Source organism: Eurytemora carolleeae, unplaced genomic scaffold (genome assembly GCF_000591075.1).
Source record: "Eurytemora carolleeae unplaced genomic scaffold, Eaff_2.0 scaffold612, whole genome shotgun sequence".
Classification (NCBI taxonomy): Eukaryota; Metazoa; Arthropoda; class Copepoda; order Calanoida; family Temoridae; genus Eurytemora; species Eurytemora carolleeae.
In genome coordinates this window covers 158,060-178,500 of record NW_019396569.1, presented here as the reverse complement: position 1 = coordinate 178,500, position 20,441 = coordinate 158,060, and the positions used below count along the sequence as shown (strand labels likewise).

General features: G+C 32.4%; 2 protein-coding genes across 2 annotated transcripts; both read left to right on the top strand.

Moving 5' to 3' along the window:
* Positions 1-11,205: 11,205 nt before the first annotated feature.
* LOC111705648 (very-long-chain (3R)-3-hydroxyacyl-CoA dehydratase hpo-8-like) lies at positions 11,206-12,359 on the top strand. Its single transcript, XM_023478265.1, has one exon. It carries the CDS (start codon positions 11,232-11,234, stop codon positions 11,883-11,885), a length of 654 nt encoding a protein of 217 aa, XP_023334033.1. The 5' UTR covers positions 11,206-11,231; the 3' UTR covers positions 11,886-12,359.
* Positions 12,307-18,603, top strand: LOC111705649 (guanylate kinase-like). Its single transcript, XM_023478266.1, has 7 exons — positions 12,307-12,399; positions 12,615-12,723; positions 14,363-14,427; positions 14,734-14,820; positions 15,780-15,901; positions 17,220-17,316; positions 17,913-18,603. The coding sequence occupies exons 1-7, from the start codon at positions 12,378-12,380 to the stop codon at positions 17,993-17,995; spliced, it is 585 nt and encodes a 194-aa protein (XP_023334034.1). The 5' UTR covers positions 12,307-12,377; the 3' UTR covers positions 17,996-18,603.
* The last annotated feature ends 1,838 nt before the right edge of the window (positions 18,604-20,441 follow it).

The following is a 20,441-nucleotide window of genomic DNA, read 5'->3' as shown; positions in this document are numbered from 1 at the left end:
ATGATGTATATATATATATATATATATATGTATATGTTCAAAGAATTGTAACTACTGAGGATCGTCATGATAGACGTGAAATATTATGTTTAGTATAATTCTTTTTTAATAAAATATGTGAAGTTAAAAACTGAAATATATATATATATATGTATATATATATATATATGAGCGAAGAGAATTATAAAATAGAATAAGCATAGTACCGCAAAACGTAGGAGATTATTGAAATATGTTTTTTCAGATTTCAGATATTTTTTCATTTCTCCAAATTTTTTCCTTTTTTGTAACTAGGATAAAGAATATATTAGAAAATGGTTGAGGATCGTAAAACTCTGGTTTCCAGGTATATCTTCCCAGGACTATTAAAGTATAAAAATAAAATGGTTTAAGTTACACAAGAGTAGGTTAACATTTATATTTACATAAATATAGACATATATATAGACATATATATATATATCCATATAAATATGATTACTGCTGTTGGGATACGAATTTACGAAATAAGAATGAAAAAGTGTCAAAATCAAACCTTTATTAGAAGCATTGAAAAGAAAAATGCCAAGAAAAAATATAAAATGCATCAAACAAATTAGAAAGGTTTAAGTCTTTTTCGATATTCTATAGGGTTCAGATCTGAAATAAATATAACTTCTATTATCTGATTCTAATGAAAAGGGGTGAATGAAAATTGAAAATATAAGACAAATGAAGCAACTTATATTCTTATCGGTTAACCAACTGTGTAAGTATTGCGTAAAATTGATCTAGAATATGCTTAACAGGCACATGCATGGAAACTTGCATGATGATAATTATATTTTGTAGTAGGATGTTATGACTACAGGCGATAGTCATAAGCTAGAATAGAACTACTCCTATATAGCTACTATCTAATCTTGGTAATTTCCTAGAGAACGATTTTTGTTAATAAATACTAAATCTTTAATATAATTTGGAACTGGTTTAGTCATAATGAGTTGGATGGGCGGGAGTAGAAGAAGAAGCATGAGGGAGAAGAAAGATGCGTGATTCGTGCAGGCGCGGATCCAGGGGGGGNTGGAAGAATGAGAAAGGGAACCCAGCGCTGCCCAGGTTACTAAAAGTTACTCCCGCCATTTACCCGCACTTGAACGATTTTACCGGGAAACTGGGTTCCCAGTTATGATCGGACAAACAAACAAACAGAGATTACAACTTTTTATTTATACATTAAAGGTTCTAAACTTTATTCTTCCTTCTATGGCCATGTTTATTCCTGAAGAACTTACCTAAAAAAATTAAGATTTTAAAAATATGTTTATTCAGTAAATAATGGAAAATCTTTTTACCTTGACAATTAAAATTTCAAAATGTTTAAGTCTATATTATCGATCTTAAAAAAGAATGTCACGTTATGTTATTTTACACATAAATATCAATTTCAGAAGTAGGGGGTGGGAGGTACTTCAGCCCCCCCCCTTCCCCGATAGATTGCAATATCTGTAACGATTAGAAACCGATTAATTATTTTCTTGGCCTTGATCATTACCAAATCCTTTCAATCTATAGTTTGTGTTCGTACAGATCAGGGTGTGTTTGTGTTCGTACAGATCAGGGTGTGTTTTTGTGTTCGAACATAAGGGTGTATGTTTGTGTTCGTACAGATCAGGGTGTGTTTGTGCTCGTACATAGGGGTGTATTTTTGTGTTCGAACATAAGGGTGTATGTTTGTGTTCGTACATATGAGTGTATGTTTGTGTTCGTACAGATCAGGGTGTGTTTGTGCTCGTACATAGGGGTGTATTTTTGTGTTCGAACATAAGGGTGTATGTTTGTGTTCGTACATATGAGTGTATGTTTGTGTTCGTACAGATCAGGGTGTGTTTGTGTTCGTACATATGAGTGTATGTTTGTGTTCGTACAGATCAGGGTGTGTTTGTACCATTGAACAGATGTTGGCTGAAATTAAACAATCTGCTTAAACTATTTAAACTGATTTCGTAATTTTTTCTTCATGCAGTAATATTCGCACAAGGCCAATTATAATATAAGCCTTGTGTCTGTAAACATGTTTTGTTTTTCCTTCATAAAAATGTTTATAATAAAATTTAAGACATTAAAACCAAAATTTTATATTTTATTATATATTATATACAGGGTTACCCACAAAGGATATGACTTGAAAGACGTGCCAAATATACCAAAACGCTTAAAATACAGTTTTAAAATTGATTTTTGGTTTCACCCTTCAAGTTAGTATTTTAACGGTGTACTACTAAATGTTAAAACACAGAAATAAGCCAGTTTTAGTCTGCATGGAACCCTGAATATAAGAAAAGGGACTAAACAAATTCCGTACAATCGTCCAATCAGGGTTCAGTCATGTGCTTGTTGTCTATTCTAAACCAATAGAAATAGTATGGAGGTAACATCTAACTTTCTATCTATCTCATTATCCAATCAAAGTTATGAATCCTCCAATCGGCGCTATCAGTAAATGGAAATATTTACTTCTACTGAAACTATAGTGAAAGGAACGTAATAATCATTGTCCCTCCAAGGTATAATTAAATTACACCTACCTAGGTCGTCGTTACCATTTAAACTTGAGCATTATTGAGGGAGCTAATGTAATTTTTCTATCTTATCTTTACCTCATTGTCTCCGGTACATTAATGGCACAAGTCATGCTAGTAGAAAATCCGCATTTAAAACTATAAAATTTCAGATAGAAAACCAAGGATATCTATTTCATTCTAGATCGGTTAAAGGTTCAAAGAGTAGGCCATTGTAAATCGAATAAAACACTCATTTTAAAATTAAGTCTTCAATTCACTTGTATAACTAAAAAATACATATTTCAAGATAAATATTTTATTAGATTCGTATTGTGTAATCCACGAAAGATATAATTACAGAATTATCCAGCTTTATTTTTAGAAATTAGTCATAATACCTAGCAGTGATATAAATGTTCTATGTTGGGGGCAGGGGAGTGGGGGGATTGGACTTGATCAATTATTTTTCTTACAAGAGGTTGTGAAGGACAGGGAGCTATAATTACTTTAATTTGTTAATCCTTATATCTTTGCAACCTAAATTTGTAGGTCTTTGATATTTTAAACTTTTCCTTCTTCCAAATCAATTAATCACAGTTATGAATTTTAACGGTTTACACCATCAGTTTTCAAAGATATAGAGAATATGAAATAATTAGAGTTTGAGGCAAATATTTAGTTTCATTAAAATTCGTTTCGCAAAAATGTTTACTTTATTCGCGAAATTTTGCTTCAATCTGTTTCGCCAAAAAATGCGAAATTTTCGCAAAATAGGAAATGCAAAAATCTCGCAAAAAAGCGAAAATTTCGTGTAAAATTCAGAATTTAAAAAAATGCGAAATTTCTTAAAACAAAAAAAAATATAGCTTCAACACATATGGTTTTCGCGAAATTTCGCTTCGATTTTTTCACGAAAATTTGCGAAATACGAACGATAATTTTTGCATTTTTTTTAATAATATCCAAGATACAGGGGTAGGAATATCCAGGATACAGTGTTAATAATATCCAAGATACAGGGGTAAGCATATCCAGGATACAAGGTTAATAATATCCAAGATACAGGGGTAGGAATATCCAAGATATAGGGGTATTAATATCCAGGATACAGGGTTAATAATATCCAGGATACAGTGGTAGTATTATCCAGGAGTCAAGGGTAGGAATATCTAGGATACAGGGCTAGTAGTATTACAGATACACGGGTGGATACAAGCTACAAAAACAAGAATAATCAAACTGCTTACATATAGTATTTGCTAAATGTTATGAACATTGCAAAATATGATAAATAACCCCTGCATGACTTTATGTATCCTGACAAACACATTTTCGCATTATTCTGTTTTGCAATAATTTGATTGCATTAATCTTCTCATAGCTGATTTAATGTTGTCAATTTTGTCTCTATAGAATCGTATTAAATTATTGAATTGAAGAAGGAAGTGAGGAGGAGCATATTTTCCAGATTTTTCTAACTATTTAAAGTGTTTAAGCTCGAAGGTGGCTCGATAAAATCTGTGAATTTTTTTAAAACATTATTTTCTGTAACTTTGCTTACAAAACTGCACTAGTTAGAATGAACCTAATAAAAAACTTTTCATAAAAACTGATTTAAAAACCGGGGAGCTTCTTAACTCCAGCATTTAATCCTCAAAAGGAGCTAAGTTCCAGCATATAATCCTTCATATGAGCTGAGTTCCAGCGTAATCCTCCATATGAGATAAATCCAACATTGACTTCTACAGAGAAGCTATACAATCAAATCATTCATAACAGTTTAAACCCGATATAATCCTCCATGAGTTAAGAATTCATTTACTTAAATCCTCTATGTAAGCCATGCTCCACATTTAAGATGATGAGGAAGATGATGAGAAAGATGATGTGGAAGGATGAGAAAGGATGAGAAAGATGATGAGAAAGGATGAGAATCCTCCATACAAGCTAAACCCCTATGTTAAATCCTATATAGAGAAGCTAAACCACAATTAAATCTCCCATAGCAGTTTAAACTCAATATAATCCTCCTGATAAGTTTAGACCCCCTAATTGAATCCACCATGTAAAAAGTATATTTCTTGTTCCCTCCTTAAACCATTTCTTTGACACATTCTTAACCTCTCATACAGACCTTCCGTGTTCTGGTATAATTAATCATATATAACCCAAAGTTTTATATCCCCCCCCCACGCGGCACTCCACGGCCCTTTCCCCCCCCCCCCCCCCACCTTCCTCTTCCTGTCTTTATATTTGTCTTAGAGCCAATTAAACATTCAAGTTTGTAAATATTTTAAATTTCAATTATGCTAGTTCACATGTTGTTAGAGCATTTTGAACACTTGCCTTTAACTAAACTAAAAGTTTCTAATCTCTGTATCTTTACATAACGAATAATAATATTGGTCTTTTACATCAGGTTGCAAAGAAAAATAAAATAAAATTAGAGTTTGATGGAAGTATTCAGTTTTTTTGCTACAATTAAGAAATGTTTCCATTAATATTTTATATTGCACTTTATTCACTGAAATAATTTGTACTTTTTTACCTTTCTTTAAAAAAAATAGTTTGACGATAAAGTTTAAATATTTACATTACTCCTATACATGGATAGTAGATAATAGATATGGCTTCAATGATATCAGTCTATGCATGGCTTCAAGAATATATTTCTTTCTTTAAAGTAATCAAATATTTTAATGCAAATAGATTTGTGGCGGAAAATTGTTTATGGCCGCCTACACAGAGGCATAAGGGAGTTAGACCTGTAAAATCAAAGCCCAACGCTTTGAGATATTTCAAAGTCGACTCTGTTTGAAAATTGATGCAACATTTCATATTAGGCTGAATCTGTGTAATATCGATATATATAAAATTTGGCTTTTAGGACACTTCGCGCCCGTCTTCTATTTCAATTGTGAACATTTTCTTTTTGTAAACATTGAAGAACTAAAACAAAAAATTTCGTGGATTTTCGAAATTTATTGAAAATAAAATTTTGTTGGAGGCAAATTTTTAAAATTTTGCTCATTCAGAAACCTTCCCTGAGATCACGTGATGTCCGACACACAATTTGGGCCGGATCGGTTCAGCCGTTTTGACGTTTATTGGACACAAACAGACAGCAGACACTCAAACAGACAAGCATATGCTCAAAATATCTGAATTCAAGATAATTTCCAGTCTTTCCAGTAATTTCCACATTTTTTCCTGTCTTCTATATCAGTGTTACCAGTAATTTCTGGTTTTATGATATATATATAAAGCTTTTCCTTTTAAATACAGAGCAGATTGAACTGACTCTGACTGATAAATTTAAACCAATTAAATCTTAAATTTTGAAATAATTTATTTGAATAGATGTTTTGAGACATATTCATACTATATTATGCAGTACAGGCTAGTAAATATACCAGAAGTTATCGTTTAAATGTACATAGAGTAAAGATTTAGAAAATAAGAGTTTGGTGCAAGTTATAAGTTCAGAGCTGAAAACTTTAGAATGGTGGATATCAGGATTAAGGCTTAATCCTCTCTTTTTCTTAATCTCGAGATTAAATATTGCTTGTTCTCCTCTCATTTTTGAATCTCATAACCGAGCAAATGACATTCCCGTGGTTCTCTCGAGTTCCTCAATAAAAATTTGAGGTGTATCGATCAAGACGTGTTGATGAGTTTTGATCGGACATACATACAACCAAACACCCAAACAGACATTACAACTTTGTATACATAGAACAAGTATATACAAACAGACCATGTACGGAAACTGAATTTTGGGGTTCTAATAAAGAGCAGTTTCAAAAATACGATTAGGCTCTTTTCCCAAAGATCCAATGATCCAACCATGACGATCCGTTGATCCAATCCATTCTTTTATATTTTCCATATAAGGTAATTAAAAAGTATATTCATTTGTAAACAGAGTTGGTATGCTTATAGTTCTGCGTAAACACGCATTATATAAAATATGCGTATTTACCCAAGGATATCATCTAACCCTCTTGTCTAAATCCAAACCTCTGTCTCTCAGTATAAAACATTGGGTTGAAAAAAACTGGTTTCTGACTCATACACCCTGGATGACTCATCTTACACCTCAATATACCTTCAGGTATGCTTAGAGAGGGGGCAAGGGGGACATGCTGTAAGAAAGGAAAGGCAGGGGGTCATTTTAATAGTATTTTCAACGGTTTTCTGTCTGTGTTTCCCGGCATAACACACTTTAAATTTAACACTCTTTGAAAATATAAAGAATCAAAATTTGAAAAAAATATTGATAGTCTTGGATGCTTGTATCCTTGTATCCCTGTATCCCTGTACTTCTGTATCCCTGTGCAGTCCCTGTATCCCTGTATTCCTATATCCCTGTATCCCTGTATCCCTGTATTCAGCTGTGATCCCTGTATCCTGTATCCCTGTATCCTTGTATCCCTGTATCCTTGTATCCCTGTATCCTTGTATCCCTGTATCCCTGTATCCCTGTATCCCTGTGCTCCCTGTATCCCTGTATCCTGTATCCCTGTATCCTGTATCCCTGTATCCCTATACCCCTATATCCCTGTATCCTTATATATCCTTGTATCCCTGTATCCTTGTATCCCCGTATCCCTGTATCCTTATATCCCTATATCCCTGTATCCTTGTATCCCTGTATTCCTGTATCCCTGTATCCCTGTATCCTTGTATCCCTGTATCCCTGTGATCCCTGTAACCCTGTGATCCCTGTATCCCTGTATTCTGTATCCCTGTATCCCTGTATCCTTGTATCCCTGTATCCCTGTGCTGTGTATCCTGTATCCCTGTATCCTGTATCCTGTATCCCTGTATTCCTGTATCCCTATATCCCTGTATCCTTGAATATCCTTGTATCCCTGTATCCCTGTATCCTTGTATCCCCGTATCCCTGTATCCTTGCATCCCTATATCCCTGTATCCCTGTATCTTTGTATCTTTGTATCCCTGTATCTTTGTATCCCTGTATTCCTGTATCCCTGTATCCCTGTATCCCTGTATCCTTGTATCCCTGTATCCCTGTGATCCCTGTATCCCTGTTATCCCTGTATCCCTGTGATACCTGTGATCCCTGTATCCTGTATCCCTGTATCCTTGTATCCCTGTGTCCCTGTATCCCTATATCCCTATATCCTTGTATAGATAAGAATGGGTTGATGCAAGAAACCCCTGGCTCTAGCAGACATGGCATAAACATATATATATATACGCCCAAGGTCGACGGGATGTACGCACTACGCAAACTAGAGAGATAATTCATCGGGTTAAAGCGCGTACGCTATTGAAATTCCTGCTCCTACACAATAAACACATTTTTCTACATATATTTCTTGGGAAATTTTAACACAGTTTAAAAATACTGAAAAAAAACAAGACAACACTTTTTTAGTTTATTCAATGCATACAATGTACATTTTACAATTTGATGTACATTGCCATGAATACTGTAAAATTTGTACAGTTTCATATTCCTTGTACAGAAAGGACCTGCAAACCTCACGTCAATTACAAGTCCGCACAAGTCACAATCAATTAACAATTCTTTTATTTCTTCAGCATTGGGTTTAAACGTTAAGATACTTATTGCCCAGCACCTTTAATCTGACTTTATAGGTTGGATTACTTTGGTTCGATGAGGGGAGGAAGGCCAAACACAACAATTTCTAGTCCAAGCCACATTCTCCTCATTTACACGTCAAGAGCCACCTCAAAATCCTAGTCCTCCTTCAATAATATCTTTTTAAATGTCCAACTCTTGCAGATAAATATATTTTTTGAAAATCTGGCCATTACATTAAATTTTACCAAACATATATATATATATAAATATGTGGAAAAATGAATATGCTTTGTATATGATGTTTTACAAATAAGCTTATCTATCATTGAGAAGGACGAGAATTTTGAGGTTTGTTGGACAAGAAAATGAGGAGTATGTGGCTCGGACGAGAAAATTAGGAGTATGTGGCTCGGACGAGAAATTGTAGTTATAGCTGGCCTGTCTCCAATTGGGACGCAAACTGCTGAAAGAATACGCTGCAGTTTTACCGCAATACATTCTAAGCACTGTTGTGGCGACAATCTTTGCTGACATTCTGCTTCTTCAAATAAAAATTTCAAATTCGGATTAACGATAAAAATGCTGTTTGAATTCATAGGGGTGTGATGAGTAAATTGTAGGAAATGTTTTAAATAATTTAAATTCCATATTTTTATCGTATAACTTGGATAAATTGTGTGACAGGCAATCATAGGCGCAACTAGGGGGGGGCCGGGCGCGCGCCCTCCCCTAGCACCTGAGAGGGGTTAGTGATTTGGTACGTGAAAACAAAAAATTTCCCTTTTTTGTAAATATATGAAAAATCAATGATTTTTTATAAGGGTGGAAATGGAATGATTACAGACTATGTTCAAGTAAATCTTTTGATATCACTTTTAAATTATAAAAGTTTAACATTACACAGGCAGAACAGATTTAAGTTTTACTCTAAATAAAGTTTGACATCATTCTCATGGATTTGAATGTTCCAACAGGATAAAAAAACATTTGCAATATTTTAGTCTCACCGTGTCTTATTCCATAACGTCGCCAGATTTTCAAAAAGTATTTTGTAAGGGTTGGACATTAAAAAAAATAATATTGGAAGGACGAGGATTTAGAGGTGGCTCGGACGAGAATATGAGGAGAATGTGGCTCGGACTAGATATTTTTGTGGTTGCCCAGGAAACATTTTTACCGACTTTATGTGACGATGGTGAAATTGGCGGGTAAATAATTCTGGACTTTATGTTCGCCATCGGTTTGTCGGAGACTAAATGTTTGCAGGGAGGCCTTCCTTCCATAGTTCGATGCGATCTCTGACATAATAATTATTTAGTTCTGGTATGGTTTATATGTAAAATAAAATAACAACCAAATTTTTATAAATGTGAAAACAACAGAGTTTTCATAAAAGAAAAAAGTTTTTACATCGAAAAACATCAAAGTACGTTTTGCAAAAGAATTGCTGAAACCAAACTTTATAAAATATAAAATTAATTCTTACACTAGCGCCTTACAGAGAAAGTAAACAGAGGCACCTAGCGGCCTTATCTTGCATTAAAATATGTTTGACTGCTACACAATAATTTTGTACACTTTGTCTAAAAATAAATTCTTCATAAAAAAACTAGTCGGTTTGACGCTGAAATTAATGCCTACGCATAGCTATCATTTACAAAAAATATTATTTGGAATTTCAGACTGGCTGCAGAAAGACCAACGAGTCGCCATACCGGCCGGTTTGTTGCCCTTGGACTGTGATACACACAACACGGTGTGAAAAATCAGCTGTTAAAGAATATATTTTTCATTTCTGATTTCTTTTTTCAACCACTCTTTAAATTTTGAACTAAAGTGGTTGTATACTTTTACCTATGTTTTACATTAAGTTAATTTGGTCCCTTTTCATATTTTTAAAAGTTCCTGTATCCAGGTCTCATTGTATCCTTATATCCCAGTTTTCCTGTATCCAGGCCTCATTGTATCCTTATATCCCAGTTATCGCTGTATCCAGGTCTCATTGTATCCTTATACCCCAGTTTTTCCTGTATCCAGGTCTCATTGTATCCTTATATCCCAGTTATCCCTGTATCCAGGTCTCATTGTATCCTTATATCCCAGTTATCCCTGTATCCAGGTCTCATTGTATCCTTATATCCCAGTTATCCCTGTATCCAGGTGTCATTGTATCCTTATATCCCAGTTATCCCTGTATCCAGGCCTCATTGTATCCTTATATCCCAGTTTTCCCTGAATCCAGTTAACATTGTGTCCTTGTATCCTATTGTCTCAGTTTCTTGTACCTATTTACCAGTGTATCCCTATATCTTCGTATCCTTAAATTCCAGTTTTCCATGTATCCAGATTTTTGTGTTTCCTTACATTCTCGTATCGTTGTATCTTAACATGATTGGATCTTTGTAACATTGTTTCCTTTAACCCTGTTACCCTGTATACTTCCTGTATCCTATTCCTTTATGCCTATATCATTCCCTATATCGTTGTATCCCAGTATCTCTAAATCCCTGTATATCTGTATATATGTATCCCTGTATCCTTGTATTCTTATACCCTTCTATTCTTGTATCCTTGTTTTACTTTAAAAGAAAAAAACGTTTTGAAATCCTATGATTTTGTTAAGAATATTTAAAGTGTTAAGTCATTAAGTTTTAGTAATTTCTCGCAACAGTTGCAATGCAAATAAACTTTTTCATTAAAATTTAGCAAAATTTTACAGCACTCAAAAATTTTTAATTGAATTCTACATTTAATAACGTAGGAAAAAATAGTGTATTGTGTTAATAAATTTTAACAATATTTAGCAATTCTTTTTTTTGTCATTGATCTTTGGTGCCCCTAATAAGGGTTAAATTTAGCTTAAACATGAGGAAAAAAGTATTTAAAATGTTTTGAAAGAAATTTTATCTAAAATATTCATTCTTTATTTTAAACATTGGTGTTTATTATCTAAAGAGTTTGCTCGGCTTTGTTTGCTAATACATCCAAGTAAACAATATATGTTTACATTTATTATTATATTCAACAACACTTCTCATATCTCAGCACAAATTATTCCATTCCATTCATATTCATTTTGTATTTCAGACTTGGGGTATTGCTGGTAGTGGAAAATGTCAGGCGTGAAATTCTATTTGTTTTTTTACAACTCCCTTCAATTCCTGGGTTGGAGTACCCTTCTTCTGCAAATTATTCTTCATTTTCAAAATGGCGGTACCACGGCAAATCTCTACTCAAGCGTTCATCTGACGTTACAGATATTTCAGACGGGAGCCGTGTTAGAGATTCTACACGCAGCAACAGGGCTGGTCAGATCAAGCGTTCAGGTCACTTTTCAGCAGGTGTTCTCCAGGGTTTACATTACCTGGGCTATTCTCTACCTCCTTCCTCCTGCTCGTCTCTCAGTAGGTGTTCTAATGCTGCTGTTTGCTTGGACAATCACTGAGATGATCAGATACCTCATGTATGCTATTCAACTTGTGACCACTCCACCCTACTTCTTGACCTGGCTTAGATACACATTCTTTATCATTGCTTATCCTGTTGGAGTCACTGGAGAGCTTCTGTGCAGCTTTGCTGGTCTTCAGTATGCAGCCAAGACTGGACTCTTCTCCTATTCTCTTCCTAACATGATCAATGCTACATTCTCCTTCCCACTAGTAATTGGTGGCATTATGCTTCTTTATATTCCACTATTTCCTCCAATGTATCTTCATATGTTTTCACAGAGGAAAAAAGTTCTTGGGATGTCAGAAAAACAAGAATAATGATCAGTAATATACATGAATCTATCTAAAAGTTAAACATTGTTATTTTTTTTAAGAATAGTGTTCTTTAATTGTTAATTTACATCTTTTTAAATTTTGCTAAATTTACATAAGTTGCTAGAGTCCCGTTTAAAAAGTGGTTGTCATCTTTGATTTATTTTGTTATGCTTATAGAACAGTTTTTGGATATGTTTTTGAATCGGTGTTGGCACTTTTTAAATGTTGGGTCACTTTAAAATTACGTTGACAGTCCCTTTAACACTAAATTTTCAAATATCTCCCTTTAAACTAATTTTACAAATGCCTAGTCATGCTTAAATTATTAACTCTTAGAAAATTCTCAGTTCTAAAATTCAAATGCTCAATTTATATATTTTGTGAAATTATATGAATTATATTCTCTGTATTTATAGAGTTCTTTTACCACCTGTTCTCAACATCTGAACCTGTAAACATTTGTTCTAATATTTCAGAGCTACCAGTTCAACGAGAATGGCTGGCCCCAGTCCTTTAGGTAAATTAAGAATTCGGATTTGAGAAATAAAAATATATTTAATTTAAATATTTAACAATAAATTATATTTGACACTGTTTAAAAGTTATGAAGATCTTATGAAAAATTCGAAGAAATTAGATTTAATAATTAGAACAAATCATTTCTGAGAATTCAAACTACTTTCCTCTCAATATTTTAATGGAGTCTTAATTTTAGAGAAACTTTTATTTTAGTGTTATGTGGTCCATCAGGGGTAGGGAAATCTACACTACTCAAGAAAATGCTTGAAAAATATGCAAAACATTTCGGGTTTAGTGTCTCTCACACAACAAGAAAACCCAGGTAAATAGTTTACAATACCGAAACTTTGGGTTTGTAAATCTTGAAAAAAAGATGATATTTGGGATCTTTTTTGGTTTAACGGATTACGTTATTTCCAAAGAGAATAGAATATATTAGAGGGGAATTTACTAGAAAATAGTGTAAAACGGCCATTTTGTTGTACTGTTTCAATACTGCAGGTGTACTTCACATATTTATGCTATATAACCTTTTGGGCCCTGGAATATCATTTTATAGAAAATCTAAAATTAATGTTAAAAGAAAACCAAATTATGAAATAGGCTGGTTTCATCATTGACCAATAATCATTTCACTTTACAAACGATGATTTTCCGTTATAACTATAAATAAAATGATGTTTTTTATTCACAAAATTCATTATAAAGTTTATTGAACAGCTATAAAAATTCGAAATTGAAATGAATAGTCTAGGGGACATACTGTATTTGGTTACTCTACTGCATATAATTTGTGAACATTTACATGATTTGTACACTTTGAACTCCCTTTCAGGCTGAAAGGGACTGAAAAAATTCATACCGAGAGATTCTCTAAATTCCCCTCTAATATATATTCTATTCTCTATGGTTATTTCCTAACTAAAAAATCAACCAATAGAAAGACACAAAAATCTTCTTGACAAATGTTATTAAGCTGTTTTGCACAGATGATCTAACTCTGAATCAATTAAAAGTATAAACCTCAGAAAAACTTGGTACATTTTAAGATTATCTAAAAAGTGTGTTGTTTAATTTGTAATTAAGCAAATTCATGTTTTAAGTAGTTGAACGTTTAAAGCTGTTCAATGCCTACAGATGTTCTGAAATTACTTTGTAAGATTTATGGAGCTAATAATTTATTCATGATTCAAACCCAACTTCTGCATTTTAGTAATTCAACAAACATTTTAGATGATGATTACAAAATCAAACTTTTCAACTGTTCATAGTTTCAATAATGTAAAGCAATTATTTAGCTTGATATAAAATAATTTAAGACATTTTTGAAGATTGAAGATCTTCTATTGATATTTTATGTCAACAAATGGAAATTAAATGGATCCTAAAAGTTAAAAAGATTTTATGTGCATAAAAGTAAACTTGAAGATTTTTCAAAAATTTTAGATTTTTTTCAAATGTTTCTTTTCCACAAATACCGGTTGAATTGGAGAAGAGAGGGTAATGTTTTACTGGTTGTTAAGGTTCAATACTAACAAAGGATTGTAAATATGTAATGGTATTGTTATTGCGGGAAACGAAGAAAAGGGGAAAATGTTCAGATTTCTTCTTCTTCTCAATACACACTTTTTGTTGAACAGAAAAGGAAATGCTGAAAGGGACTGTAAACGGAATTTCAAGGGTACTTCCATTAATGGAGTGGCATTGCCGATTCACAACAGTTTCTCTCCATAAGGGACTTGAGCATTTCTTGCTTCAGAAACAATGGAGAAATTAACAGAAGAAAGGAACTTACATCTTAGATGAAAAATAATTTTTTTCTAATTTCAGATGGAAATTTTTAGTTGATTTTTAATTGAGAAAATGAGATCTGCAGAAAGGTTTACTAGGTCTAGTTTTAAATCCGTTAAGCATTTTTTGGTTTTTAAATAAGGTTCATATAACATGTCTTTTTATACTAGGGAAGGAGAAGAAAATGGGAAGGCTTATCACTTTGTGACAAAAGAAGCTATGGAGGCAGCAATATGTAAGAATAATTTTCAAATCTGCTTTTTAAACATTTCACTTTTCTAAAAAAAAATGTAAATATTTTTTTTCTTCAGGTTTTTTTAGAATAAATTGAATAAGTTTAATTGTGAAGAATGCCTTAAAAAAAATTAAAATTGAATAATGTTATTTTGATCCTTGTGAGTTTTTCAATATTTGTAATGATAATTCACTGCAATGCGTTTTTATTTCTAGGATTTTTCTGCAATAAAAGCAAAAGATCAATAAAGCAAAAATGTTATAATCTTGTAAATTGGAAACAAATATTTTCCATATTTATTTTCAGCGCAAGGGGAGTTTATTGAGCACGCAGTATTTGCCGGGAACATGTACGGTACAAGTAAAGCTGCAGTGGAAACAGTCAGAAACAAAGGTTTGCATCCCCCCCTACGATCCTTTCTTCTTCTTTTCCTCTCTATTCTTCAATACCTTTCCTCTATCTAATACTTTTCCTTTTCCTCCTTTTCCTTTAGTTTTAAATTGTTTATGTTTTATTTGGTTTTATTTAAATTGAACATGTATGTATCGCTGCAGAAGGGCCTCTCATTCAAAACAACCAACAATGGTTAGAGAGGCCTTGGCTAAATTAAAATGTAAAAATTGTGCAATTGAAATTGTTTTTAATTAAATATTTAGTCAAATATATATCTATCTATCTATATCAAAATCCAGAGGAATATATGTTTCTGAAAAATCCCCCCCCCCCCCTTATCTTAAAAAATATTTTTTCCCCATTATGTTTGAGCGATATTTGAGCGTTTTTCCAGTTGATTTTAAATTTGTTCATCCTTCTCCTAAAAGTTTTTAAAATAATTCGGTCCCGGATTGTGGTGCGTGGGGGGGGGGGATTCTTCAAACAATATGCCCCTGATCAATATCTATCCTTTCAGATCTTTGTTTTCTATTCTCAGTTTTCCAGGAGCTGAAGCATTAGTATGATTTTATATTCCACTTACTCAACATTTCTATTTCATTCTACATAGAATTTTAAATATTCAAATTTTCACATTAGAATGAATTTTTGTCTTAACTGAAATGTTCCCCCCCCCCCACTTTCTCCCTGACTCAAATTCTAAAGAAACCCATGTTACATTACCAAATATAGGGGTTTGTTTGGGGGAGTCAGGGAGGGTGGTGTGGTGATGACTTAGTATGAATGGAAATGGGTCGGTTCATAAGTTGCCAACTTATGGTTTAATTGATTTTTTTGAAGATTTAATGATTGACGATTTGAATAAAATACTGTAAATTCATTGTTTTGATTTGATTTGTATCCATTATATTGATCATTGATTGATTGATTGATTAAAATACTTGAAATTGACTGTTAAGGATTGATCTGTATCCTTGATATTGATCTGCAGGGTGTGATGAGTATAAAGAAAACTGATCTGAATCCTAAATACATTTTTATCAAGCCTCCCTCCATCACTGAGTTAGAAACCAGATTAAAGGTAAACAACTCTAGGGACTGAATATAATGAATTTGAGCTACGTCACTAAACTACCTCCTGCCGCGGCCGGTTAGAATTTAAACCACTAATTCAAAGTTAAAGATAAACCAAGATTTGAATCGGTGATTCAAATTTGATCCGGTGGTAGGCAGTTCAGAGCTGAAAACTTTTGAATGAAATATCCTTAATGCCGATTGGTTTATTAATCTGGAGATTAATAACAAGAGCAGAACAAGCATTATTTAATCTGGAGATTAAGAAAAAGAGGAGATCAAGCATTGATCTTGATATCCACCATTCTAAGGTTTTCAGCTCAGATTCATGAAATTCAGATCCTGTTTAACAAAATTCATTTATCTGGTAAAGAAAATAACAAAATTATTTGTGTTCATTTTGAATCAGTAGGATAAAGCATATATTCTTCAAACATCATGAAAGACTAAAGTTTGATTGATTTTCATGTTTTTATCTGTTTTATATTTTTATCAGTGGATATCCAAAATTTCACAAGATTGTATTAAGATATTGACTATCAATGTTAAAATTATATGATAACAATAACTTTAAATTTGTATTATATTAATAATTGTTTTGAGGAAAAGCATTAAAAGCAAAAGCTGAAGTACAAATGAAAAGTTTTTGCACAAATAGTCCGGATTTGTATGATCTTCTTCTCCCTGCAATCCCCTGGTTTATATTGAATAATTTAGATTAAAGTTTTATTCTTGAAAAAGATTGGATTTGAGGGAAGCTCGTGAGAGTTTTAAACTGTTTATCTGCCGCTCTGAATGTTATCCATTTATATGGAAACCAAGAGGCCAGAATTTATGTCCTTAAATCTGATATATATTTTAGTGTTCAAGACTTAAGTCCTCTCTTTGCATACTTAAGTCAAGCTTAATGAATAAACTCCGTACTCCGGAAATTGGAAGTCTCAACTCTTTATATTAAATATAAATACACAAATTTTCCACTTCGTGCAACTTCTGAAATATTAAATAGATTTATTTAATTAGATTTAGAATTCAGGAAATTTTGTTCAATCAAACGAACAGTTCATTATTGTCCCTGATTTTCTTCTTTTTTGCCCATTTTTTTTATTTACAAACCATCTTTTTCATATATTGTTAATATTTTCATTAATAATTTGAAATTTGTTAGCACCTTTTTCATATAATATTACTTTAAATGAAAGTAATCTTGTTAAATTAACATGAATTTGGAAAAAGTTTATGAGAAAATGAATAGAAGAAATAAAGTTTATACGATGGATATTATTCAAAATTATTCAGAACTAGTGAAAAGTATTCTGAATTAGGCTCGAGGCACTGAGACTGAGGTTTCTCTTCAGCGTAGACTTGAAGCTGCCAAAACAGACTTGGAATATGCAGAGAAACCAGGATACTTTGATCTAGGTAGGTACTTGGATACTTTGATCTAGGTAGGTACTTCGATACTTTGATCTAGGTAGGTACTTGGATACTTTGATCTAGGTAGGTACTTGGATACTGTAGTCTAGGTATGTACTTGGATACTTTGATCTAGGTAGGTACTTGGATACTTTGATCTAGGTAGGCACTTGGATACTTTGATCTAGATAGGTACTTGGATACTTTGATCTGGGTAAGTATTTGGATACTTTGATCTAGGTAAGTACTTGGATACTTTGATCTAGGTAAGTACTGGGATACTCAGATCTAGGTAAGTACTTGGATACGTTGATCTAGGTAGGTACTTGAATACTTTTATCCATGTAGATACTTGGATACATTTAGCTGGGATATGATCTGGATCTAGTACTTGGATACATTTAACCAGGATACTTAGATTTGTGTTGATAATTTTGAAATAATTATTTTAATTTCTATTTAGTGATCACCAATGATATATAGAATTCTATTTCAAATAATTATTTTATTTTGTATTTAGTGAATTATTACTTTTATTCCTATGTAGTGATCACCAATGACATATAGAATTCTATTTTTGAATTATTTTTATTCTTATTTAGTGATCACCAACGATGATCTGAATGCAGCCTATGACAGTCTTGAGAAATATATCACTGAAGTTTACAAACTTACTCAGAGTTGATCAATCATCACGTCCTTTATCAACCTTCTCGTCCTTGATCAATCAATCAATCAATCTATCCAGAATGATCTGCAATAGTATTCAATCGATCAAGCAATATTAATTTTAATGTAGTTTGTACAATTTGTAAAAAAATATTTTTATATTTTTTCTCTTCAGTTTCTGTTTTCATGTAATTAAAGAATCAAGAACATTGTATGTATTCCAAACTGAAAGTGTAAAAAAGTTGTGAAAATATCTTTAATTTGTTTATCACCAGCGTGACACTTATACCTTGTTTATTTCAAATTCTTGCTTGCAAGATGCATTGTTAAAAAAGAAGCCACTTTTACACATTTTGTGAAACACTAGCTTACTAGGCTCACCGTAATTAATCAGTATTAGTTATATAGTTTAATCCAATTAGAACATTTAAACTAATTTTTCAACCTTGAATAATAACTGATATTTTTCAGCTGTTATAATTTGTTTTTGCTAGAATATCATTGTACCTAGATAAATGTATTCAGACCCTAGACCTGTTGTTAGTATAATATTAACCTAGAAACTCTCTAGTTAGATTGTTATATTTTAGTATTTTTACAAATAATAATGTGTTTTTTTTTCAATGTTATTTATTGATATAATCGAAATTTAAATAGTCCATTGAACATGAGACACTGCAATTGTGCTTTTTACTTAATAAGCGATATTTGGTTTGTAACAACATAAAAACGCTTAATGTCGTCTTCCTATTCCACAATTTTCTGGTTTTCGCCGAATATTGTTCATAATAGTAATACTTTCAACAATGGAACATTTTGGCTTCCTGGGCCCGGATCCGCCAAGGGTTGAATATTAACCAAAAACGTTAAAAATAATAAATTTTTTGCTCTTAACAACTAAATTTGAAGTGCTTCGTAAGAAAGATTATTAAGAATTTTTCTAAAAATTTGGAAAAAGAAGACGAAAATAATCTAAATATTCCTCTTTTGCTAAAAAAAATCAATTAATCTTAAAGAAATATTTATGACCTTGATCCGGATCTGGATGAATTTGTTGAGGGCGGATTCAGGATATTCAGGATACATCTCTGTGTATATTTTCGTGACCCCCCCTCCCCCCCCTCCCACACATGTTTTTCTCCATAGAAGTATTTTTGCACCAACAAATTTGGGGAAAATAAACGATTTTGAATTAAATTTAAATTTAAATGTTTCTTACTAGTCTCCGTTACAATCTCCCCCCTCCCCTAACTTCTGAAAATTGAGAAATTAATATAGGAAGCCATTTTGTAAATATTTCAATAAGCCTTTTGCACTTTGCTGTTTACTGGATTTGTATATTCACTATAAAATAACAGAATTTTGTTACAAAATTGTCATTCTGCTTAGAATGAGTTTGAAATAAGTTGGAATTTTTATTGCTTTCTTGGAAGAGATTTTTGGCTTGATAGCAGGCAACATTGTTTAATGCAAGGAACCATTAGCATTTATTTTAAGGACCAGTTAAATCTAAAATTTCTTGTAAAATTTATATTCAAAATAAGATATTTGAGTTTGCTAGGAGTATCAATAAGGAATGTTATGGGTCCTATCGTTCTGTAAAGTGGCCCTCCATGCAAAAATGGCAATTAACGATTCACAACGGTACCCTTGAATAACCTTTATCTGATCAATAACGTATGAAGATATTGTCGTTTTCTATTTGGTAATTTCTATATGTTTTCCTAAAGTAGAAATGCGCAAGTCACTTTCGTAGATTTGATAATAATCAGTTATCAATCTAATTCATGCCCGATTCTTGGTTAGAGAAAATGTAAAAATTAAACACTTATTAAGCCTAAAAAACACGTTATCCAACATCATTGATCAGATTAAGATCTCAAGGGCACTGTTTTGAATCGGGCATGACCCATTTTTATAAAGACTAGGGTTTTAGGGCGCTTCGCGCCCATCTTCTATTTTAATTGTTGACATGGTCTCTTTGTGTACATTTTAAAAGAAAGAAAAAATATCGCGGATTTTATAAAAAATTGTGGATTTTCAAAAAAAAAATTTAATTTACAAAAATAAATAACTTTAACACAATTTTTTTTAAATTTTGATCATTCATAAACCTTTCCTAGGGTCGCGTGATGTCATACACAAAATTTGGGGCCCGATCGGTTCAGCCGTTTTGACGTTTATTGGATACAAACAAAAAACAGAGCCAAATTTATATATAGAAGGGTCACTAAAAACTACGACGACAGTACCACTAAACTAGTCCCTTTTAACAAAGAACTGAAATCCAGAAAAAACTGGTTTAGGCGGATAAGATGAATAATGCACTTCCATCCATTTCTATTTGCAAGATTGATAAATATTGAATATAATCTGATACATTTGTTTTCGGGAATAGTTAAAAACAAAATCCATGAATTCATCATTGACAGGGTTTTATGTATAATTGGAGATTTACAAAA

Coding starts and splice junctions, on each gene's coding strand:
- LOC111705648 (XM_023478265.1), top strand. CDS start 11,232: ATGTCAGGCGTGAAATTCTATTTGTTTTTTTACAACTCCCTTCAATTC.
- LOC111705649 (XM_023478266.1), top strand. CDS start 12,378: ATGGCTGGCCCCAGTCCTTTAG. Junction 14,821..15,779: donor GGAAACAGTCAGAAACAAAG/GTTTGCATCCCC, acceptor TTGACTGTTAAG/GATTGATCTGTATCCTTGAT. Junction 17,317..17,912: donor ACCAGGATACTTTGATCTAG/GTAGGTACTTGG, acceptor ATTCTTATTTAG/TGATCACCAACGATGATCTG.